At 39.0% G+C, this 25120-nt stretch overlaps 4 protein-coding genes across 11 annotated transcripts; 2 read left to right on the plus strand and 2 right to left on the minus strand.

The window, feature by feature from the left end:
- Positions 1–533: 533 nt before the first annotated feature.
- Positions 534–3956, minus strand: LOC129108031 (ubiquinol-cytochrome-c reductase complex assembly factor 6). Of its 3 annotated transcripts, none has more exons than XM_054619661.1 (3): positions 3870–3956; positions 1794–1920; positions 534–1092 (listed from the first exon to the last, which is right to left on the minus strand). In XM_054619661.1, exons 2-3 carry the CDS (start codon positions 1899–1901, stop codon positions 982–984), a joined length of 219 nt encoding a protein of 72 aa, XP_054475636.1. In that variant the 5' UTR covers positions 1902–1920; positions 3870–3956; the 3' UTR covers positions 534–981. The 3 variants fall into 3 exon arrangements, with proteins under 3 accessions (XP_054475636.1, XP_054475634.1, XP_054475635.1); XM_054619659.1 differs by lacking the exon at positions 3870–3956 and adding an exon at positions 2873–2980; XM_054619660.1 differs by lacking the exon at positions 3870–3956 and adding an exon at positions 2868–2980.
- On the plus strand, positions 3765–9949 carry tdg.2 (thymine DNA glycosylase, tandem duplicate 2). 3 transcript variants are annotated; one of them, XM_054619657.1, is made up of 11 exons: positions 3807–3847; positions 4126–4186; positions 5522–5877; positions 6566–6765; positions 6961–7030; positions 7595–7730; positions 7938–8020; positions 8117–8211; positions 8303–8474; positions 8632–8811; positions 9525–9921. In XM_054619657.1, the coding sequence occupies exons 1-10, from the start codon at positions 3841–3843 to the stop codon at positions 8745–8747; spliced, it is 1296 nt and encodes a 431-aa protein (XP_054475632.1). In that variant the 5' UTR covers positions 3807–3840; the 3' UTR covers positions 8748–8811; positions 9525–9921. The 3 variants fall into 3 exon arrangements, with proteins under 3 accessions (XP_054475633.1, XP_054475632.1, XP_054475631.1); XM_054619658.1 differs by lacking the exon at positions 4126–4186 and having other exon boundaries at positions 3765–3847; positions 9525–9922; XM_054619656.1 differs by lacking the exon at positions 3807–3847 and having other exon boundaries at positions 4098–4186; positions 9525–9949.
- A 2018-nt stretch (positions 9950–11967) lies between these two features.
- tdg.1 (thymine DNA glycosylase, tandem duplicate 1) lies at positions 11968–18473 on the plus strand. 3 transcript variants are annotated; one of them, XM_054619662.1, is made up of 12 exons: positions 11968–12089; positions 12665–12737; positions 13898–14064; positions 14500–14828; positions 14935–15004; positions 15327–15462; positions 15583–15665; positions 15783–15877; positions 16222–16393; positions 16627–16779; positions 17068–17118; positions 17666–18473. In XM_054619662.1, the coding sequence occupies exons 2-12, from the start codon at positions 12682–12684 to the stop codon at positions 17791–17793; spliced, it is 1440 nt and encodes a 479-aa protein (XP_054475637.1). In that variant the 5' UTR covers positions 11968–12089; positions 12665–12681; the 3' UTR covers positions 17794–18473. The 3 variants fall into 3 exon arrangements, with proteins under 3 accessions (XP_054475637.1, XP_054475638.1, XP_054475639.1); XM_054619663.1 differs by lacking the exon at positions 17068–17118; XM_054619664.1 differs by lacking the exon at positions 12665–12737.
- Positions 18474–18545: 72 nt separating this feature from the next.
- On the minus strand, positions 18546–24744 carry LOC129108034 (patatin-like phospholipase domain-containing protein 2). 2 transcript variants are annotated; one of them, XM_054619665.1, is made up of 10 exons: positions 24704–24744; positions 24120–24468; positions 22473–22705; positions 22306–22371; positions 21491–21700; positions 21340–21400; positions 21045–21248; positions 20148–20289; positions 19952–20008; positions 18546–19759 (listed from the first exon to the last, which is right to left on the minus strand). In XM_054619665.1, the coding sequence occupies exons 2-10, from the start codon at positions 24322–24324 to the stop codon at positions 19576–19578; spliced, it is 1362 nt and encodes a 453-aa protein (XP_054475640.1). In that variant the 5' UTR covers positions 24325–24468; positions 24704–24744; the 3' UTR covers positions 18546–19575. The 2 variants fall into 2 exon arrangements, with proteins under 2 accessions (XP_054475640.1, XP_054475642.1); XM_054619667.1 differs by lacking the exon at positions 24704–24744 and having other exon boundaries at positions 18546–19756; positions 24120–24689.
- Between the last annotated feature and the right edge of the window lie 376 nt (positions 24745–25120).

The raw sequence follows: 25120 nt of genomic DNA on the forward strand, positions 1-25120 counted from the left end.
TATTACTAATGAAATACTTCTAGAAATACAGTACCAGTCAAAAGTTTGGACACACCTTCTCATTCAACTACTTTGAAGAATCTAAAATATAAAACATATTGGTTTGTTGAGCTGGTTTGTTGAGCATTTGTTTGTTTACCACATAATTCCATATGTGTTCCTTCATAGTTTGGATGTCTTCAATATTAATCTACAATGTAGAAAAAAATAAAAATAAAAATAAAACCATTGAATGAGAAGGTGTGTCTAAACTTGTGACTGGTACTGTATAATAACACACAAACAACGTGACAGATTTCAAATCATCTTTTAATCAAACAAATAATTATGAATTTTTAATTTATGAAGTTCATAGGTTGCTTCTTTTGTTTGACCAACAGTCCAAAACCGCAAGAATATTAAATTTACTACAATATAATACAGAGAAAAACATTGCATCATTGCATTTAAGAAGCTGCAAATCAATTCTCAAAATTGTTGATTTATTTTGCAAGTTTGTCGGCATTTCAATCACGACAACGTAATGCCAAAAGTTTGGTGTGATATCTTTATTTCAAATAAAAGCGTCTCCTCGAGGAAAAAAGCAATCAAAAGACATATTTTTGGAATAGCATAGAATTATTCAATGACTTTTGCAGTTACAGTGTGTTTATAAAAATGTTCTCTAACTTCATCACTCTGTCTGAAAATGCAAATACATTCAAATAGGATGAAGAGATGTATTAAAGACAGACGGATACAAATGGTTAAATAAACCATATGATCTAGTTTCAGAAAGGATCCTCATCCCGAGTGTGAAGCATTTTTATTCCACTCATGTTTGCTCCATTGAAAGAAAACAACAAACACAGAAAATATCCATTTGCAGATGTCCCAATAAAGACTTTACTCCCAGGCACGTTGCAGCCTCCAGCTGTTGGCAAAATCTGGATATAGTGCTTGATTCAGTTTGTCCATCACACAGAGGGCGTATATTCATTATCAGTCCACCTTTTGTTCTGCTTTAAGCTGCTGTAACGCTTCTTCTCTGACTTTGTAGCCCAGCAGTTCTGTCTTCAGCTCCCCAGGCTTTGGTGGGACCTCTGGTATAGTCTGAAAGATAGAACAACAGGAAGAAGTGTTAAACACATACAGCAATAACGTGCCTGTTTGTATGGGTGGAGTTTGAGAACACTGTTACATCTGCCATGTCGCGGTGGTCAAATTGCATTCTAGGAAATGTAGGAATATGCTTACATATCATATAGTGTGTGTTGTTGTATCGCATATAACGGCACACATTATCTTATGTGTAAAAACAGTAGCACTACACAACGACAGCAATGTACATAGGAGGGAAGAGATTTGTTTTTTGTATTGTCCAAACTTTTCAAAAACCTGAAAATAATCATTATTATGCGGCTGTGGCGTAGTGGAGAGCAAGGTAGTTCTCCATTCAGAGGACCGGTGGTTCGATACCCGGAGTCGATGTGTCCTTGGGCAAGACACTTAACCCCAAGTTGTTCCCGAAGGCTTGCCATCGGTGTGGACTGGATGTGAATGAATGTTAGTTAGAGTCTGATGGTGTGCATGGTAGCCTGTCATCAGTGTGTGAATGGGTGAATGATATGTAATATACTACTGACTGTAAGTCCATCCATCTTCCGTAACCGATAAAAGCGTCTGCTAAATGACTGTAATGTAATGTAATGTAATTATAATAACTTTAAAGCATCGCAACACTTTTGTTTCTTGATTTAATCCAGGAAACACAGACAGGCAACTGTTGAAAGAAGGTTAATTTTGTCCCTCACCAGGTCAGGTAGGTAGTACTGGTGGACGACCTGTGCTCCTGCAAACATGGCCAGCATACTGGCACCTAACATTCTCAGGTAACGAGGCCAAGACACACCGGCTGGCATCTTCACAGAGCTCCTCTACCTGGAGAAAAAAAAAGAGTGGAAGAGATTTGTAAACACACCAAAGCTATCTGACAGAAAGAAGCATCTAATCTTTTTTTCTGCTCCCATTTTATTCAAATCAAAGTCAAAATATGGTGTCAAATATTTTTCTTTCTCTACTAAAATGTTAAATAATGCCTCATAATCAGGGCTATGCATCATATTATTATTATTATTATTATTATTATTATTATTATTATTCCTTTATTGATCCCCATGGGGGAAATTCAAACTACACAGTGACAATAAATGCAGCAGCTCAACTACACAGACACAGACAATAATACACTACACAGACAATAAATACACATACTATACAACTACACAGACAATAAATACACATACTATACAACTACACAGACAATAAATACACATACTATACAACTACACAGACAATAAATACACATACTATACAACTACACAGACAATAAATACACATACTATACAACTACACAGACAATAAATACACATACTATACAACTACACAGACAATAAATACACATACTATACAACTACACAGACAATAAATACACATAAATACACATACTATACAACTACACAGACACAGACAATAAATACACATACTATACAACTACACAGACAATAAATACACATACTATACAACTACACAGACAATAAATACACATACTATACAATATAATATAATCAGACAGTTTCATAAGCACTGAGATCCTGTTTAGCATTATGAGTATGCATTACCATTATGGGGTTTTCATGCCATGTAAAGCATACTGTTTAAGCATCATATGCATGCACACATCACAGACATATTCTGTATATGATTGTTAACCACCTGCACAGTAAATCCAGTGACATGGAGGCTAATGTTGCTGTGTTTGTTAGCCTTGTTAGGGCTAAAAGTTTTAAAAACAATACATGAAAATACAGAAATAGACACAAACTGACCTTACCTTGTTTATTTCACTGTCTTTTAAATAACAGACCGTAATCTGAATGTTATATTCACCATAATAAAACACACATGTCTGTCATTGAGACACACATGCAGGTCATGCTGTTGAGGTAACACAGAGATAGAATAAAAGAAGAGCGAGCTCTCACTCTGCCTCTTTTTACTGACACCACGAAGGTTGGGATTCCGTTTCCCGTCGCATGTTTGAGCATTTTTGGGGAATTTATTGATTGAAGAGGATTGTTATTGCTTTTTAAAGCTTTATTGATCTTTCTGTTGCACTATTTTGAGGCTGCTTGGTGATGTGGGCCTGTTATATTAACGTTTCATCTCTCATCTCTCATCAGCTTTTATCTTCAAAGCTAATCCTTTTAAGCCACATACTGTGTGTTTATAACATCTTTTTGACTTACATTGTTGTGCCAATAAAAGACATGTACATTGAATAAATAGACAAAATGAGTAAATCAAATCCTGGATGATTCAGATATGGACTTTTCACCATTTGTGTGTATTTTTGACTGGTCCTGTTTTTCCATGCGGAGTGATGCTCTTTAAGTCAACACAATATCTTTGGCTGTTACGTTCGTCTACAGTGGAAATTCGAGCTGGCGCTTTCATACATTCTTCATCTGCTGCCACCTAGCGGTAGTGTATAGGAACTGCAACAGGCACTGAAATACCGTGTTTTTAAATTATTTCTAAATTTAAAAAAAATTCTAGTATTCTATTTTGTTAATATTAACCATTAAGTGTAATAATTTAGTTGTTAAATATATCAAAACACCCTAAAAAAGCTTGTTTTAGTCAACCCCATGCAGTACCCCTCCCGACCAGCAGATGGCGGTAATCACTCACTCAACCGTGGCAAAAGGGGAAAATATTGAGCGTTTAAATGGTCTTTGTTTTGGGAGGATTCCCAAACCCCCCCCAGTCTTCCTATTTGAAAACTAAAGAACAAAATGCATGACAGGTACGGTCGTTTCCTCAAATACCTTCATGTGTCGTTAACCTAGAGGTCACCTGCGGTCTCAGGGCATTAGTAGGACGACGTGTTCGCTCACTGTTCGCTCACTTGTTCGCTGACTTGTTCGCTCACTGACGCTCTGTTCGCTCAGCCTGCAGCAGCTTCCTGCAGCAGCGTCCATAAGTCCTCTTTGTGCACCGTATGTGCTCCAAACTCCACATCTGCTGCGTGCAATTGATGCTTTTTTTCAGAATGAATGTTAATGTATTCAAATAAGTCAACAGTTAAGATGGAAGAAAACCAGTATACATCATTGACGGTACCCACGGATTATTTCCAGCAGTGGTGAGTTGGTGGTGGAGGTGGAGGTGGTGGAGGTGGCAGGTCATGGAAAACTTCTCATGTTGTCTTCATATTCATGCATGAGATGAAAAAAACAAAAACAAACAAGCATCTGACACCAGACATCATGCATACCTGTATTCTTTGTATTTAGGCTTGCAGAAATTGGGATTATAACCATTTTAATTAAATTGTCCTTCAAATCAAATCAATTAAGGCAATTAACTATTTGCCTGTTACAATGTGATGATATTGCATTATTTGTATTCTGCAGCTGGTTTGAAATTTACAAGGATATTATAAAAAAACTGGACTTGTTATTATATTATAAAGCAGATATTACACCATCTCTTAGTTTAGTTTAGTTTAGTTTATTTGTACAATTGAAAAATATAAAAAACATAACATTGATAAATGATATTATATAACTTTGATAAATGATATTACAGTGCAGGAAGAGATTTGAAGCCTCCACCTATATAATATTTTTTTTAAAATCACAATACCGAATAATATTGGGATTTATAACACACTTGTTATTATATTATAAAGCAGATATTACACCATCTCTTAGTTTAGTTTAGTTTAGTTTATTTGCACAATACAATACCGAATAATATACTTGTTATTATATTATAAAGCAGATATTACACCATCTCTTAGTTTAGTTTAGTTTAGTTTATTTGCACAATTGAAAAATATAAAAAACATAACATTGATAAATTATATTACAGTGCAGGAAGAGATTTGAAGCCTCCACCTATATAATATTTTAAAAAGAAATCACAATACAATACCGAATAATATACTTGTTATTACACCATCTCTTGCTACAGGCTACATAAATACACCTGCAGGGGCTCTTACGCAGCCTTTTTTGCCAACTGTAAAAAGAACAGGAAACTCTTTTCATGTTTGACCTGTAGATTACTTCATATTAATCACAGTCAGAGTTGTCATCCCACTGTTTTGAAAGTTGGAGTGTCGTAGGATAGATGATCAAAAACAAACCAATCCAGAGCCGCAATTAAAGCGAAGAAAAATACCTTTAGAGCTGAACTCACACGCTCTACACTGAATGAAATGCAGAGAATACAAACAGGTGTTTGTTATCGCATGTGTGTTTGTAAGTATTGTGTCTTGTAAGTTTGCCTCGTCCACTTCTCAACGCACCCCATTGAGCACCAGACATGATTTGTTCTTTTCTTGCTTTTTCCGGGTCCCGTTTTGTTTTTCTTCTTTTGCTCACTTTTTTTTCTCCATTCTCTTTTTTTAACTTTTACCTTTCCTCCTCCTCCTCTCCTCTTCTCTTCTCTCATACTCCCCTCTGTTTTCTAGGTACCAGTCCAGCCAGCAGCACCCCGAGGCGCAGCATGTTATGTCGTATCACAACATGGGCCACTACGCAGAGGGGCCCAGTGATGACCTCGTCATGGCCGAGCTGTCCGTCCACCGGGATCCACCTGTCTACCAGGAACCTTTTTACCAGAACTATAACCCCCCGCCCCAAAATCAATACCATGAGCTGACCTACCAGCCTCACCTCAGGGAGCAGCAGCAGCAGCAGCAGCAGCAGCAGCAGCAGCAGCAGGCGCAGCATCCTGCACACCTGCACCACCCTCAGCACCAACATACAATACAGCAGCTGGAGCCGAGTGTTCAGCACCAACCTCAGCCTGCCGCTCCCTCTCAAGGTATGGAAGAAGTTATTGATCTAAATAATTCACTCCCACACCCACAACATTTTTTTTTTCCATGCTCCAAATTCCTAGCCCACTTAGTCTGCAAGGTGTCCGAGTTCTGACTCGTGTTCCCAATAATTAAAACCTTTTTGTGAAGACCCAATGTACTCACAGAAGCCAGGGAAAACTTGAGAGGGTTTATTAGAGATCCATTATAACGTGAAAGCAGGTGATTTCAATCCAAGTTACATCCTTTCCCGTTCCCTCCTGTACATATATTGTTTATCACTCTATAATTGTATGTTACAACATGTTTAACTTGTTTCAATCCAAACCTAAGCAGACTTAATTTCCCAAAGAGTATCACTTTCCAACCCTACTTTGTCATTTGCATAGAAAAGCGGCATTACAGCCCTATTACCTGTCGTAATTAACAAATATCTGGTGGCACTTTATGGCAAGAAAATGGAAAAAACAACATACATGCATATTTTCATACTAAAACAAACACCGTGAAACTTTAAATATCCAAACCTTTGTAATATGCCATGCCAACACAAACGATTTTACCCAATATAAATACATTACATTACATTACAGTCATTTTACCTTACAATCATAAATACATATCATTCACCCATTCACACACTGGTGACAGTTAATTTGGGTCCTAACAACACGTTCTTCCTCTCCGTCATAGTTGTGACGCCGGTGAAGAAGAAGAGAGGCCGGCCGCCGAAGCAGCAGACGGAGAACGGCAAGACGCCGGAGGAGGAGAGCGAGATCGAGGCCGCCAAAAAAGCCAAGAGGGCTCTCAACCGCTTCAACGGCATGTCGGTGGACGAGGTTATGGCCAAAACGCTGCCTGACGTCATTACCTACAATCTGGACATTCTGATAGTGAGTTATTTAGCGGAGGAGAATCTTTATACATGTTTATTTTACTTTGTACATGTTTATTTTACAAAAAATCTTTAACTGAATTGGTTTCAGTTAAAGATTTACACAGAGTACCATTGTTGAAAGGTTTCAGTCACAAACACAATGTACTTTTCCCGTCTGTTGCCATGGTAACACCTTCATGTTTCCCCTCAGATTGGAATTAACCCAGGACTGTTGTCAGCCTTCAAAGGACGCCATTATCCAAACCCAGGGAACCATTTCTGTGAGTGGAAAATTCTATTTCTTATATTGACAGCAGGGAATCCACAGCATCTTCCATTTCTAACTGCTCCTTCCTCCTTCAACCCACCGTGGGTCCGTTGTTGCAAACACGCAGTCATGGAGCTCAGATTTGTTTAAATTTATAATTTCAAATGCATGTGGAGATTTGAAAAGGTCCAGATACTTAAATGCATCATGCTGGATTACAAAGACATTTGATTAAATGATTTGTTTTGTGTGCATTCAAAAAAAATCGGTTTCAGGTTTGAATATTCCACTGCATATAAGCTTCAGCGGTTCACTGCCACAAGCAGACAATGCACAGAATTCACAGCTTTTCTCCAACATTTTGACTTTTTAACGTGTTCATTGAAAGGGAATATCAATATTTAAGGAGTCGATAGAAAATGTATAAATGACATTTACAAATTTATCATCAACGAAGGTTTTTTGACGGACAGGTTTTCAAAAGGAGAGGCAGCAGAAATCAGTGTTTCTAAACTTACTTTATATGTCTCGATGGCCGCTTGGCTGATTAAATGTTCAACTCTTCTTTCCTATCCAGGGAAATGTCTGTTTCTTTCTGGTCTAACTGACGAGCAGCTCAACTACATGCATGACCAGAGCCTGCCGGAGCAATACAGCATCGGCTTCACCAACATGGTAGAGAGGACCACGCCCGGCAGCAAGGACCTCTCCAGGTGAATAAAAAACACTTTGATCTGTTGCGTAAATGGAAATCCAGTTTTCCTTTAGTCATTTAAGTTGATGCTTGAGGTGGTTCAACATTTGCCTGAATTCTAAGATCCACCAACAGTGAGGAACTTCTGGGTAAAAATCAGCCGATGTAATCCAGTGTGTCGCTTGAAACAGACATAGATCTTTCTGGTTTTCTGTTTTTGTCCTAGTAAGGAGATTCGAGAAGGAGGTCGACAGTTACTTGACAAGCTGCAGAAATACAGACCATTAATAGCAGCGTTTAATGGAAAAGGTACAATTATTAAAACACAGAAACGTCTGAACTTTTAAGTGTTTAGACTGCTGATTCATAAAGCCACAGTGTGATAACATTTTCTGATTTGTTCAGGTATTTATGAAATCTTCTGCAAAGAAACCTTTGGTGTGAAGGCAAAGAATCTCGACTTTGGTCTGCAGCCGTACAAAATCCCAGAAACTGAAACGGTACGTTGAAACAACGCCTTTATTACTCTTTAAATGTCCTCACCAAAACCAAAAGAACATGCATGTTCATGGCTTCTTTCCCTTCTCCTAGGTCTGCTACCTGATGCCATCATCAAGCCCCCGCTGCGCCCAGTTTCCCCGTGCACAGGATAAAGTACATTTCTACATAAAGCTGAAGGAACTGCGGGACGAGATGAAAGGCCTGGTACCCAAGATCGAGGTGGAAGAGACTGAGTACTCGTTCGATCTACAGCTAGCAAAAGGTAAACAGAACAATTCCCTTTTGGCTGAACAAACATCACGCGTACGATCACAATTTATCCCGTGGCTCGTTTGGATACAAAGATATACCTGCTTATTGGGACATATTCACGTCTTAGATGAACTATCTAACTCCTTTATGTTGCCTTTGTTCTGCAGAGGATGCGAAGAGGATGGCAATCAAAGAGGAGCAGGTGGATCCAGAGTATGAAAGCTGTAGTGGGCTGCATGGTGAAGCGCGGCAAAGCAGCAACTCCACCAACTCCACCAACTAAAAGAGACCGAGGAGAGGAGGAAAAAAACAGGCCTTAATACAGGCCTGTCTGCCGTAGCACACAGGTAGTGTAGTCACCATGTGGTTCTTATTATATTTAGTCTGAACTAGAGGGAAAAGGAGTAAATAATGACTACAAATCACTGTGATAGATAACTTATCCAAAGCTATTTAGAATTCTAAACAGGAAGGCAGTCCAGGCACTCCAAAATCCCAAACCGACGAAGAAAGAAATATTTAATAAACCTTTAAAATGTCTTAGGGCATTTAGGACTTGTGTTTTTTAATATTTCTTCATCATTGCTAGATTTTTGAGTGCCTGGATTGCTGGATTGCTTCTTTTTCCTCTTTTTCCAAGAGCATCCGGCACGTTTCCATCTACGGTTGAGTGAACAGAGCAACCAGTTATCACTCTCTCCAATTTAGAAGTCCGTTGATTTTCATACAACAATCATATGTGTAAAACAATGACCTCAACCATCCTGGTAGTAAAAAAATGGACCTGTTCGTTAACGATAACATTTTAAGGCACGCACTACATTCTAGGAAACACTGAATGCAAAGAAAACGTTTGTTTGTTTACAATAAAGCTCCACTGGGCACCTTTTTTAAGTTTTCATAATTTGCAGTAAACAACAGTAAATACATAAGAAATGGTCCTTTTTTAAAAATATCTTTTTAAGATATCTAGAAATAGAATAAATTGCCGAACTGTTTATGACTTCTTCTGCAAAGCAGCACAATCCATCTTCTCGGTTTGCATTGTGGTATGTTGCAGAAATGGACATTGTAGGCCAGTCAGCGGACAACATGACGCGGGACCACTGCAGCTGGAGAGGTTCGCTGATTCAGACACCAGATAGCAGCTGTACTAGTAGCATGATGCATCACTGAGGGTGAAAAAAACCTTCTGATGACACCACGAGAAAAAGAGAAGTCATACCGTTTCCTGAGGCCTCGCAGTGTGACGCACAAGAGAGAAAGTGCCCCTCAACAGTTACATTTTCTATCTCTCAAACAGACTGCATGTTTTATGTGTTATTTTTTATCACTATTTATTGCATTTTGTATGGTACACGTGTCCAGTGACTTATTTTTGTATTTTTAAAAGAACGACATTGTATGATTTATCAGCTGTATAAATAGGTAATTGTACTCGAAGTTTCTAATCTGTAATTACAGAGTTATTAAATCTCTTCTAAAGCTGGTACGTTTATTGTCTCATCGTTAAAAAGCATTAATGTGAAGTTGTCATAATCAACCTAAGGAAACAAAAAAGCTGTCAGAAAGCATAATTAATGCTTCTTCTTGAGTGGAAAGTCATATGTTTAAATCTCCTTGAGAGCAGGAAGATTTGAATATTTTGATAATTTGCTCACTTTTTGACTTGCTTTCCTTCCCAGCTATTAAATACACAGATACACTAATTACAATGTATTAAATACTAACACTAATAATAGTAGTAATTACAATACTATTCATAATATATTAGTAAAATGTCTAGTCATTTTTGTGTGCCTACATTTTCGGCCTGATCACTATGCAGGAAGTGGATAAAATCAGATTTCCCTCTGACCACTGTCGCCATTTTCCATAACCACATTGCAGGTTTGAGGCCGTTCATGCTTTTCCTGCTCAGCGCCATCAATCTCACATAGCCTGAAGCAGGTATATATATTAATAAAGGGCACTGCCTGGTGTGAAGTCATCAGGATAGATACCTAATATACAGAGCTTTGCCTCAAGAGGGATCTCTATATACTAGCTAAATGTGAGACCAGGTTGACTGTGAAGTCCTCCTAGAACAATTGTAGTTTTTGATATTAACATTTGCATTTGGTACAGTTGTCATTGTCAGGAATGTTTGGATTTTACTGATGAAGGTTTACAGGTGTTGAATAGGCTCTGACCAAAACATTTATATAGTGTTGACACTCTATTTGTGCCTTTAAAAATATATTTGCCCATTCATTCTCTCTAATTAATATCTACAGTACCAGTCAAAAGTTTGGACACACCTTCTCATTCAACTACTTTGAAGAATCTAAAATATAAAACATATTCTGGTTTGTTGAGCATTTGTTTGTTTACCACATAATTCCATATGTGTTCCTTCATAGTTTGGATGTCTTCAATATTAATCTACAATGTAGAAAAAAATAAAAAATAAAGAAAAACCATTGAATGAGAAGGTTTTAACTGGTACTGTACTTTAAGATTATTTCTTTGAGCATTGAGTCCGGCAGCATAACGTGAATTACTGACAAATTGCCTTGAATATCCTTAAAACTTAAGAGTGATCCTATAGAAGCTCATTAACTTTAGGTATTTAAATAAGTAAGTATTAAAAGCTTATGTTTGCCACATAGCAATAACCCAAAATCCAATGGAAAAATACCATTTGCTTTTTGCAGAGTGAACTACTGCAATGCTAATTTATTAGGTTGACCCAAGAATGAAATAAAATACATTATTATATACTTCTTGGGCAGACCTCTTCTTACATAAAGCACCAAGCTGCAAACAGCCCCTTTAAACAGCACACACCATCAGCCAATAGGAATCCGAGTTTGCAGACTTTAAAAGAAAAACCATTGAATGAGAAGGTTTTAACTGGTACTGTACTTTAAGAATATTTCTTTGAGCATTGAGTCTTGAGTGTGAAAAGTCCGGCAGCATAACGTGAATTACTGACAGATTGCCTTGAATATCCTTAAAACTCCTATAGAAGCTCATTAACTTTAGGTATTTAAATAAGTAAGTATTAAAAGCTTATGTTTGCCACATAGCAATAACCCAAAATCCAATGAAAAATACTTTTTGTAGAGTGAACTACTGCAATGCTAATTTATTAGGTTGACCCAAGAATTAAATAAAATACATTATTATATACTTCTTACATAAAGCACCAAGCTGCAAACAGCCCCTTTAAACAGCACACACCATCAGCCAATAGGAATCCGAGTTTGCAGACTTTAAAACTCGACCGGATCAAACCATTATAACAGGGGTGTTCCGTTTTATATATATAAGCTTTTTCTCGTGTAATTCACAGTAAAAACACCATATTCAAACAAATTCATAAAAAAGATGTTAATAAATACAAACAGTGTTAAAAAAAAACCTTTGAGGCAATTTTCGGATTTATAGTCCATTTTTCTTTCCCCCGCACCCCTACGTTTTGGACTTGGGCTCGTCCGGTGTCAAAGTTGACCGGCAGGGCTGTCATGTCTTTGTTGCCTCTCCAGCACCGCATATGTTGTGAGCAGAACAGCGGGATAGATGGAAAAATAACACTTTTTCACGTACAGAAGATACGCATTTAACATTCACACACAACAAGGTACGTGTACGTGTTCAAACACTTCTATATAATGTGCTATTTCTCTGCAAGGGAGTCCCAGTTTAGCCGAAACCATTCATCCATGCTAGGCTAGCTCCAGAGCTAGCTAGCTGTGGTGCTAATGCTAGCTGCACTTGTGGCACTGCTTTAACGACACTATTCACCTTATAACCCTGGATTATGAAGCATGTGTGTTTTTAAAATGACATGCCCAACACACTTGCATGTATATGTAGATATTATAACACTATTTGGAGGTTTAGCTAGTTAGCATAGCTTAGCATAGCCTGGTTAGATGTTTGTTTTGATGAATATCCACTTGTGTTGTGCTCATGAAATGGGGCCCTGTGATTGGCTGCTTTAACTTGTGTGTTTGCCCTCGTCCTCCCTGTGTTGTTGTTGTTCACCTCATGGTTTGTGTTGTGTTGCCACATCCACAGTCAGTCTGATCTGCCCTGCCACATGCATTCAGATTCACACACACTGCCACACTCTCTTTGATGTGCTAAACCACGTGTGCAATCCTCTTAGCTATGTTGTCCTCAAATTTGCATATTGATTGTATTTATATAAAGTCAAACCCACCCAAAAGATGGAAGACAAGCTGAATGGATTCCCTGTTGTCTCCCCGGAGTATCTCCAGCAGTGGTGAGTCCTCCTCCACGCCACAATGTTGGATATCAAATTCATATCTGCAAAACCTCTGAATGGCAAAAGTGTGATGAAAATAAAATGAAAGCATGTGTGCCCCCCTCCCCTTTTTTTTATTTTGTTTTACCATTGTTATTTGGGTTGTCCTATGTGACTGAATACTTACAGGGCTGTGTTTCTCCTTTTGTTTACTTTGTTTTAATACAGGGAAAGATCTGTGTGTTTAATAAGGTGTAACGCTTTATTACAGTGTCCTCAAATCACTAACCATTGTTTACTGGGAACTTCCAGTGTTGGATTTCCATCTGGTGTGAAAACTAGAAGCACATAACTCTGCAGAGTGATCTGTCTATTGTCCTTTTTTGAAATCATAGACGTGCACACATTCCACATTTTCAGAACTGATACACAATCCAGCTCATTAATCCTGCAACACTAGAACTAATGCAAACTTATACAACAGAAATGCAATCAATTATATCTTCATTAAGGTTTAAATGTTCATCTGTTTTCTTAAACTGTTTTAAACAGGCATTGATGAAACTTTATGGTTATTTTGAAGGGATGACGACGTATGTAGTTCACTTTCATTCAAACAAAGCTCCACAAATAAACCTCTAAATTGCCTCCAACTGAGTAAATGAACCTAATACAAGCTTCATCTAATAATCTGGTGAACAATTTGGACTTAATACTTGAGTAAACATAAAGAAACGTATCCTTCATGAGTCTTAACTGACTTGATAATTGTAGGACCAGGAGGGTGCATCAAAATTAGAAGGGATTTTGCTTTGGTGCAAACATAGCTAGAGTAAGGTCAAAATGCATTAATATAGAGTAGAATACATTACAATACAAATGTGAAAAAATATATAATCAAAATGAGCTGAACAGTTTAAGATGTAGTTTTGTGCAGAGAACGGCTAAATATTGTCCAGCAAAGGTTCACAGTATGTATAAATTTATCAAACTGAATTATGCATCATCACTGTGTAACACTCTTTCAAATACAGGAAAAAAGCACATAGTGCTTACATTGTATGGTAACATAACACACTGGTCTAACTCAGCTTTAGCCCTGCAGCACACCCTGCTGCGTTTTCACTTGTTGTATTAATACATCCCCTTGTTTGTTTTAAAATATTTCTTCCTCACAGGGTTCAGTCTGCACAGCAGTTTCAAGCTCTCCAGTCCCAATATTCAGGCTTCAACAACAACCATCAGTCCCACTACCCAGAGGGCCCGGCAGGAGACACAGCCATGGCACACATGGCTTATCCTGAACCCATGATGGATCAGCAGGAACCTGCCGACGTGGCAAAACGTACTATAATCCTCTTTGAACACCTTCACTGTATATACATGTATATCAGCTGGTTCTGGGTCAGAGCCAAGATTCTTTTTAAATTCATCATAAAGTGTTGACTTAGTGTGGCAACAATAGGCCTGCACAATTATACCCACATGACAAAATGTGATGACAGTTTTGTAATACTGCATGACGTTAGCATGCGTGTTCCTAGTTAGCATGCTTATGGAGTAAAGCTTTTTGTAAGTTAGTGATAGTTTTGTCAAATATATTTTGGCTTTCTGAAATTATTTTGACTGGTATTGTGGTTTGCATGGAGGTTGATATGCTTCTGGACACTCCAAAGGTAACAGTAAGGTATAGATGGAGAATGTCAACAAAGTGCAGGAGCATGGCGAAGATTCAGACGGGACTTCCTTTTGACGTCACCTCTCTGATCTTCTCTTGTAGCCCCGGCGAAAAAAAGAGGCAGAGCAGCTCAACCCAAGGAGCCCAAGGCACCAAAACCACCAAAGGTCCCCAAGGCGCCAAAACCACCAAAACCACCAAAAGTCCCCAAGGCACCAAAGCCACCTAAGGACCCAAAGGCACCTAAAGCCAAACCTGGTCCGAAGCCCAAGAAGGGCGCTGAGGCTCAGGCAGATGGCAAGCAGGAGAAGATAGATGAGAGCTTCAAGAAGGTCAAGAGGAAAATTGACCGCTTCAAGGGAATGTCGGAGGAGGAAGTCATGACAAAAACTCTACCAGACCTGCTGGAATACAACCTGGACTATGTCATCGTAAGAGTCCCGTTCAGCTGTCCCAGTGGAGACAAACATTGTTCAATCAGGAATGATTTTGGTGTTTTTGTAAGCTTTAAAAAATATGCACTGCTTTTTTTTCCAGATTGGTATCAATCCAGGACTGATGGCCGCTTTCATTGGACGGTGGTTTCCAGGTCCTGGAAATCATTTCTGTAAGTTATCGGATAAGAATGGGTTTGAGTTGTGTTATTGTAAGAATGGTTCCTGTAAAAATGAACAGAGAAATTTCATATAAATGTTTAACTCTGTGGTACTGTCTTTGCAAGACCCTATTTGACTTCTGGACCTTTTTAAAGGGAAGACTTATTTAGTGAAGTGTGGTTATACAGTGTCAAATTAAAAACATGTATTGGCCCCCATGTGTTAAATAAAGATTAAGCAGGATGCTGTGACTGTGACACCATTAACTTCAGAAAAATACATCTGCGTTTGTTGGCCTGAGAGATGAATGACTTGTTATATCTTCATTTTCAGGGAAGTGCCTCTTTCTGTCCGGGTTTACTGAGGAGCTACTCAACCACATGAGTGACACCTCCCTGCCTGGGAAGTACAAAATGGGCTTCACCAACATGGTGGCCAGGGCGACGCCAGGGAGCAAAGACCTCTCAACGTACGTCTAAAGACTGTCGGGGGGAGGAGGAGGAGGAGGAGGATTTCTACCAGCTTTAAGATTATAATTTTGTTGTAACACTGTATTGTAACCATTTTTCTTTTGTTTTCATCTCAACAGTAAAGAGTTACGCGAAGGAGGCAAGATTCTTGTAGAGAAGCTGAAGAAATTCAAGCCTCTTATTGCTGTTTTTAATGGAAAATGTAAGAACTCTTCTACTACAGAGCAACAGCTCCAATGGAATTATTCTTTAGGTTAACCCTAAGTAATATTTTCTGTTGTTTTTCTCCCCCCTCACCCACCCACCCACCACACCAAAGGCATCTATGAAATGTTCTGCAGAGAGATGTTTGGTAAGAAACCAAAGAAGCTTGATTTTGGTTTGCAGCCACACAAGATCCCCGACTGTGACGTGGTGAGTCCCCCGACTGCTTCTTTATCTGCAAATATTGATGAAAGTTAGCCTCTCAAAATGGATTTTCTATATTCTTGGTTGATCCTAGATTTTATCCATCTAGTAAAATCTGATCATTACTTCATAAAAGTAAATTGGTATCTGCGATTTAAAAAGTGTCAATTCTCAAAAACTGTTAATTGCAGGACATCTTAAGTATTTTTTTTTCTTCTTGAGAGTTGAGACAGTCTCCTAAATGAAGTCAGTTTACAAAAAATGAAATCTTTCAGCCCCACCACAGCCTTTCTTTCACATGTATATACCGTTTAAAGTATTGATCCGACAGTCATCTTCCCACTCCCCAGGCTCTGTATCTGATGCCTTCATCCAGCGCTCGCTGTGCTCAGTTCCCTCGAGCTCAGGACAAAGTCCACTTCTACATCAAACTGAGGGAGCTCAGAGATCAGCTGAAGGGGATCCGGAAACAGACTGAGATCGAGGAGGTCGATTACTCATTTAACCTGTCGTTGGCTAAGGGTAAGCACAGACATGGAGGAATGGACGTGTGGTTTGCTTAAAGTTATCCAACCTGTGTTTAACCACTGAGTGGCATCGTAGAAGCATTGTGGCATACTGGATACAAAATACCTATAATCATCATTTAGAAACAAGTAGTGGCATCATTGGTTTGATATCTTGTGCGCTATCCAGTTCAGATCACGTTTGACATTTACTCTTCCCCTTTTTTTTTTTTTTTTTTACGTCCACAGAGGATGCCAAGAGGATGGCGATAAAGGAGGAGCAGTACGATCCTGGTTATGAAGATGCCTTCGGTGGAGTGTATGCGGAGAGAGGAGCCGAAGGGGAGGAGGCCAAAAGCCAGACCAACGGTCACTGTACATTCTCAACCGCAGAAAACACGGGTAACAAAGTCAAGTTTACTCCACTCTACACGTTTTATTAAATCCAATCAAGGTCGTAGAAATGAAACGCAGGTCGCCGTTGAGGTTTGCAGCATGATGTTTCACGTCCAGATACATATCTTAACCGTCTTTTGAGGTGAATCTGAAGTGTTTGTGTTTTGTGTTTGTGTTCTGCTGTGATTCAAACACTCGGCTTGTTTGAATGAACGTAAAGGAATACTTCGCCAACAAAATTACCATTTGTATATTTATTCCTCTGTTTTTGTTTTCATTCATCTTTCACTGTAGACTCATGCGAGAAAGACAAAGTTATCTTTAAGGAGTTAAAGGTTACACAGGGTGAGTAATTTATATACAAATGGTCGAGTATTTATTTTGGTAAACCGGATTACAGCCGGTAAGCTGTTTTCCCTAAACATCATGTATGTTTTAGATCATTTTAATCAGGGTAGAGAAACCTGATTTCTTCAGCTAGATTTCTCCTGGGAAAATGTATTTTCTTTGCCATGTAAGAGAGTTTCTAACCAGACAAGCCTGTCCTTGAACAAGTAATTCCTTTCACAATAAAGGTCAGGGGAGAAATCAAATTATGGAGCTACTGCATGTATCCAAAAGGCGATTGACAGTCACTGTAAGCATACACATTGACAAAAGACCACAACTTTTGATTGGTTTATTAAAGGGACCAACAACTGGTAAATGTGTGTGCAACATAAACAATTTTCATGTTGGCAACGATTTGTTTACTCAAGGTGATTCCGTACTTTGAAGATAATACTGTATCAATGCTCAGGAGTTGCTATTATAAACTGCAGAATTTTACTGAATCAGCTGTGTCACATGGTCCTGAGCACAGAGCTTCAGTCTGAGTGTTGTCTGTCTTCAGAAGGAGCACAGGAGGCGACCACGTCACAAATCCCAGAAGGCCAGCTCCCAGACGGACAGTGGATGACCCAGTCCTTTGCGGATCAGATCCCGGACATCAGCGGGGCACCAAAGGAAGGCGGCTCATAAGGAAAAGACTTCTTTTTGTCCGTTTTTAGATCGTTTTCCTTTTCTTTCTTTTTTTTTTTAGTGTCCGAGTGGAATATAAACACATTAGATGGACTTTTTTTGTAGAGGTTTTGCAGATTATTCTCTCTGCATTTTCTTTTATTATTTTGTTTGTGCTCTTGTACTAATGTATGATCATCTTCAAGGCAGTCTTTTTTTTAAATATGTGAAATCAGGGACTTGACAATGATGCTTTGAAGAAGGTCATGTATTTAAAACGTTTGTTTTGCCTTTGTACTGTACCGTACTGCACTATGATGCAGTAGGTGTAAACATTCACGTCTACTGTTCTGACCGTAGATGAAAACTCAAGATGGTTATTTTACAAGTTGAGCCTTTTATGATCCTCTATGTGAAATAGGGGGTTTAGCTAGCATTAATGTTTTACATTCATGGTGCTATGAACTGACCACGATGCAAAGTGATCACTGGATGAAATCATCATGCATGTTACCAGATTCCACACAGGGAATTCCCAACAAGCCTTTCAACATAATGTTACAGGTTATATTTGAAATCTTTTATCATCCAACTTTTCTTTTTTTGGGGCTTTAGGAATTTTAGAATTACGTTTTGTATGTTTATGAAAATGTCATTCACAAGGACTTTTATGAAACGTGTCCATTAAAATGTCTTGATGATGCCTTTTCTATATTATTGGACTACCTTTCAGTTATTTAATTGTGAACAAAGATTACTGAGGTCTTTTATTTTGTAGAGAATAAATAAGAAAAGAAAACAACATAAATGACAAGAGCTGACGTGCAACAAAGGTTGTGCACTAGATTCTGAAACGGGTAACATGGTTTGCAAAGTTAGCACCCTGTCAGGATTCTGTTTGCAGAAATGTAATATATTTAATAAGCATGTTTTCTCCAAAGTATGATCACCAGAAATAAGAGTAGTGTTTTTGTCACCTTTTGAAGGACGTGTTTATATCGGAGCGGGTCCTCGGCATGTTTCTACAGTAGACCAGAATGGACGAACCCAACTTGAAAGGCTTTATGCTAGATGCCACTAAATCCTACAAACTGGACCTTTAATTTCAGCCCCAACCTTTCAGGTTAAGTCATTTATGTCATACTTGCTCTGCTGTCATGGGGTTAGCGTGCTTTTAAACAAACTGAAGAGGAATCGGAGTCAAAAGTCAAAATCGGCTGCTAGTGAAGATTTCAGTGCCTCAAGAACTTTCTAGCATTACATAGGAGCTCGTCACTGCTCTGCTTTACTACAAAACAAAAGGTACCTGCACCTGCAAGTCACTTAATAGATGGATAATGTAAAAAAAAAAAAAACATTCAAATCTTCTGAAAAGAAAAGAAAAATCTTTTCATGCTAGGGTTTGTATGATACCTTCTCAACTCACAACATCCTATAAAAATGTTTCTGTAACAATGAAATTGTGAAATAGAACAACAGCGGGGTCATATCACTTCAAATATTTTGTTGAATGTAGAAAAAAGGCTTTATATTTACTTTCATGCAATCTAGATGAAAACCAAATATCAGTAATGAAATAGCTGAACACAGCAGATAACCCTGGATACCAACTGTGCTTTGCTTTTCTTACCGATTCAAATTAAGTCCCTGGAATGATTCAACAACAAGATATGCTCGTAAACTTTGATTTCACAAATCTAAACAAGCATTTCTTCTTCTACACAAAAAGGTAACAAAAAATCATAAATATATATATCAGTAGAGCTACTCTACTTCTGATTGATCTGACATAAGTGCTGCATATTATATTCCATTCATAAAAGGGTTTACATTTGTGGTTCTAAACAGTCTTTTTCTGAGGTCCAGGTTAATGTTGTTGTCCCAATGAAGAGTTTTGTTGGACGTTGGGGCGATTGTTGAGGTCAAAGGTTTGATGTTTTTGTCTCCTCCGGTCTGAGCTCTGAGCTCTGAGTTAGAGGAGCTGCTGCTGATATAATATAAAGACAAAAAAACACAATTAGCATCTTCAAATGTAGGGCTTTTGCAGTTAATCTGTTTACAAAGTGTTGTTAGTTTGACAAATATGTTGTGTTAGGAATTAGCTAACCAATAACTGAGATTAAATGGATTCATTTGATACACTTAATGTTATGTAAAAAAACGTTCTAACTGCACACACCTGTTGGGGTCCTTTCCTTCGCTGAGGTCGGAGGTCGACGTTAACAGTGATAATATACTGTCAAAATAAAAGAACAATATAGCATAAGTGTAAAAACTCATAGTGATGCTACTATTTACTGTTAGTGTTAGAAACTATTTTAGGTGAAAGTTATTCTCTTGATTTCCTTCTGGGTGCTTGATCAAAACCACTTTACCTTTTAGTGAGTAAGAGGGTCATCTCAACGGGCAGCATGAGGAGGGTCAGAAGACACATCATCAGTCTCACTGGAAGGAAGTGAGTGACCCAAGACCTCCGAGTGTCTCCATGGTGACGGTCCCTACACGCCTCACACAGCACTAACACACACAGACACACACGCAAACACAACATGTATACATTACACCAACTTTACTTTACTTTACTCATCTGTGGTAGACTTAGTGTCTGGTCTCAGTCCACATTTAGAACATCCATCACAGGGAGTTCAATTAGTTCTTCATTATTTATTGATAAAATGCCTCATCTTCAACCAAATTGTTTCTAATAATCCTGAACTGATAAAAAATAAATCACCTCAAAATTACTTTTCAATTTGTAATTCTGAAGTGAATCGATTTTTTTCAGCATCTTTTCTCTGGGTCTCATCTATTTATTATTAATTGTTTCTTGATATCTATTTTTTTTCCCAGGTGATAGATTTAATTTTAATTCATTTTATGTCTTTTTTCATTTTAAATCTGCTACAAGGAACTTTAATTTTGTGTCGATTTTGGAGCAGGCGTCTGACAATCTGCCCCGCTCAGTCCTGATTCTGGTTCTCCCGTGCCTCCCTTCCCACCAAAAAGTTCCTCACAGTAACTTTTACCTTGATTTTACCATTTAAATACACATCTACAGTAGTGATCTCCACAGAGGAGCTTCACAGGAGCATATGATGGTTCAGTACGTATAAATATATACCTCTGAGCATTTAAGCTAATACCCTTGCAGGAACAAGTTTACTTCCAATAACCGAAAACCTTACATTAATACCGCTTACCCTTTCTTGATGCCAACTAAACCCGTTCTTTTATTCACAAACCTGTGACCTGCTGACTCCTGTCCTCCTCACCTTTCTTTATGCCTGCTGGTAGACCCTCTGTGACAGTAAGGCCCAGCCACCAATGATCTTCCCGATGAGGGTTTTGTCCATTCAACAGTGTCCTCTTGGACTCTTCCGCTTGAGCCACTTCCTTCACCCGCTCACAACAAGCAGGTTTCACTGCGTCCGTCTCCGCCTTCAAACTGGGCAGAAGACTCTGCGTTCCAAGCAGATCTAGAACAGACAGTTACCTAATAGCATGTTGTCACTACATGGTGTGTTTACTGGACTGAGTTGTGAGGAGGGTGAAGGTGGAAGAGCTCACCTCTTTCTCTCAGGAAATGAAGAGCATCCATGTAGCCGTTATGACAGATCTCAGCCAGCTTCTGTCAAATACAAAAATGGAAATCATGAAGGTTTGTTTGCTTTTCTTTTACATCACAAAGAACTGCTTAGATATCTCAATAACCACCCACCTCAGGTCTGGGAGGGAGGAAGGACGTACAGACCCGATGCACATTGCCGGTGTTGACCTGGATGCCCACGTTGCCGTAGTGAACGTCATAGAAGTTGAAGGTTCCCTCTCTGGGGCAGATGTCGCTCTCTCCGGAGAACGGGGCCATAGTGATGGTGTTTCTCTGCTCGAACAGAGGCATGTTGTTGCTCAGGGCTCCGTCCATGTAGTGCTGAAGAGAGACAAAGATAAATGACTGAATGTATAAACTGTATCTTTTGATATAAGAGGCATGTATAGTGTTACTGTGGAAATGGATAACCATTCAGGCTTAATAAAGACATTTGTTTGGTGCATTCAAGGAATTATTTTGTCTTTATTTTTCTTTTTTGGTGTCCTTTCATCTCTACCTGTGACTTCTGCAAGTCTTGGTGCTTAATTTGATATTCAGAGCATTAAGATTTATCAGCGGACATTTATCTGAACACAGAATAAAGTTGCTCTCTGTCTTTTGATGTAGCTTGTTTGTAGCTAAAAAAAAAATGCGTGCGCCTTGCACTGCGATAAGAATAAGTATGTAGAAAAAAACAATCTTTACTGCGATGGTTTCGTTTACTTATGAGTGTCATATAGAGTTATCAGAATACAATTTGGACTGTTTCATAACTAGTTAAAAGTTCATCACAGTCACTTTAAATCCCCTATGTATAGGATTTAAGAAAAATACATATTATAGTGGCTTTGAAGTAAAGACCACAATAAAAATCATATTGTATAACCATTTCATTCTAATCCTCTCACAAAAACTTCACTTAATAATACTGTATATCTACTCACCACTCCATGGTATGAAGGTGGGATGAAACCACAGTAAACAGGGAAAAAGCAGCTGCACATCAGAGCCTGTGAAGGAAGTTGATGCAGAACAAAACTTCAGAACAGATGATGTGGGAAATAAAGTCCAATTTCAGTCCCTCTCCCTCTCCCTCTCTCCTCCATTCTACCTGAATGAGCTCCTCTCTGCTGTCAAACTCTGACACCAAAACGTTCTTCCCATCAGCCAGTCTGGTGAGGGACACGCAGAGCTTTCCGGAGGCCCGAAGGTGGGCGTCTGCTGGGAGCTTCTCCAGCAGGGAGTCCCTCACCGTCCTCAGCAGACTGAAGGTCGGGTGGAAAACTCCCAGAGTGTGTTTTCTGGCCTCTTTGGCCAGGGTCAGAACATCAGCACAGAACTGCTCTGAGGAGGAAGATGAAGAAAAAAACAGTCTCTGGAAATAGTGATGAGTTACAGTTGCATTTATTATGAATGAGTCAGAATTTAAAACATTTAACCTTTATTAAAATTAACTTTTGATAATGTTTTTAATTTCTTTGGCTATTTTTGGATTGTTTTGGCTCCCTAATATATTTGAATAAGTAAAAGTTATCCATCTGACTCACTAAGCTCCTTCTCTCTGAGCTGCAAAATGCATTCTGGGTAATGTAGGAAATGATTACTCTTTAGGGCATTGCTTGTTTCTTATCTCATTGCTCTTTGCTTGTTAATGCTTTATTTATTTAATTTTTTTATCATGTCTACCTATAATTTACAGTGATCACATCATCAAAATAGCTGGGGGGAAAAAATATATATATATTATGTTTTTTATATATTATTGTTATGTTATTGTATTTTGTACAAATGTGTTTGTTTGGGAGAAAACTTCCAGCTGGGCCAGATGTCTTCATGTCCGCTACCACACTGGTTAAAATACTTTTCAATAAATACACAGATTCAATGGAGTTCAATATGATATAGGCTGTTTCTCATCTTTGCTGTTTCTCCACCATTCACTGTCATTAATTATGTTCATATTCATACAATAAGCAAAAAGAATGGTGCTCACATTCATCACCCATTCTCTTAAATAAGACTCCATTATTTTTGACAGTTCAACCAAGATTTCAAAAAATCCTTTAATGACATGAAACTATGCCCTCATGCTGTCTTTATGTGCTCTAACACGCTTAAGTATATTAATATTTCCCCACATAAGTGCATGAGAGGACAGGGAGTGGTGGGGGCTTTCCCTCGCTGGGCCTCCCTCCGCTCTAAACTCCATGTGACCTCTGGAATTTGCTCTCACTACTGCATGGACTCTGTGTGTGTCAGTGAACCTGCCGAGTGAAATCATTACTGTGATAAACAACAACACTTGCTCTGAGATAAGGTGTCCCTGACCTGCGTGAATGGCCGGGTACGTCAACAAATACAGTACAGTAAACATGTTAGAAGTACAGTAAGCGGTGTATAAGAAAACATACGTAATATCATTTTACTTTGATAACGTTTGGTTTTAAAACACACAGTTTTTACTTGTTCTTTAATATGATCATTATCCCGATCCATTCTGCCTACAACAATAATGAAGGGCTAAGGAATAAATGAAACCCACTCAGAAATAACTGTTTATGTACCTGCAACCTTAGTTGACTTAAGACGTATTTAACAGGAGGAAAACATTGATTTAATTACATAATATAGTATAAACTGTAACCACAAAGCATTAGTTGATCATCACAAGACAAACTTTTAAAAAAAGACACCCAATAAAAGTGAATAAAAGTCCTTAACCGTGACTATTGGAGTCTGCATTGTGAAGTAAACTCACCGATGGGAATCCCAACCGTCAGAGCTGCAGCCACCAGACAACCAGATGAGGCTCCACAGATCTTAGAGGCTCCGTGAACCAGCTGTGGGACGCGCTCCAGGATACAGCTCAAAGCTCCCAGGTAGTAAACACTCCTGAAGCCACAGCCTGCAAAAGAGATGTTCCACTCCTCGTCCCAGTCAAACATCCTCTCTGATGTTTCCATCAACTCATCCCTCACAGTTCAGCAAGTGCATTTGGATTCCGTTCCACACTCGCTGACATGTTCACATTTCCTTATCTCCGCTTCATCCACAGGTGAAATGGGCAGTGCTTCAGCTGGCTTTGCTCTGCTATTGCACAACTTACTCTGCTCAGATGTCACATGTTTCAAAATAGAAAAACACGCTGGAGTTAAGTCACTAATGAAATGTAATTAGGCCAGTTGCAGGACATGTGATACTGTTTCCATTAGATTACAGGAGGGGACCAAGAGGGGTATTAACATCAACAATCTCATTCAGAATTATTTCTCCTCTTGTTGTCACAGTTCTTCCTCCATACTGTCAGTAGCTCCATACTCCCTGTCACTCTGTCTCACTCACCTAATTGGCTCACTCTGTTCACCTGCCTGTCACTCTCTCTCAGTTCACTCCGGCCACTCCCAGCTCCCACCTGTCTGCCACACCCACCTCATCAGCACCATCCCTCTCACCTGCTCACTCTGCTGCAGCTACACCCTGCAGTGTTTAAACCCCAGTCAGTCACACACTTGCTGCCAGATCGTTCGTTGCACAGACCTTCCAGCAATTTCCCGTGGGCTGATTTCCCGTTGCCGACCCTGCCTGTCTGGACTTCCCTGCCTTGCCTTTGCCTCGGTTAGCCACCTTAGCCTTCTGTCCCCGACCATGAGTTTAGCCTCTGCTTCCTCTGTTTTCCGTCTGCCTGATCCCCTGCCTGTTTCCCACTGTGAGTCTGACCCTGCCTGCCTGTCTGCTGTGTGTTCAGCTTTAAATAAAGCT

The sequence above is a fragment of the Anoplopoma fimbria genome, chromosome 19 (assembly GCF_027596085.1).
Source record: "Anoplopoma fimbria isolate UVic2021 breed Golden Eagle Sablefish chromosome 19, Afim_UVic_2022, whole genome shotgun sequence".
In the NCBI taxonomy this organism is placed as follows: domain Eukaryota; kingdom Metazoa; phylum Chordata; class Actinopteri; order Perciformes; family Anoplopomatidae; genus Anoplopoma; species Anoplopoma fimbria.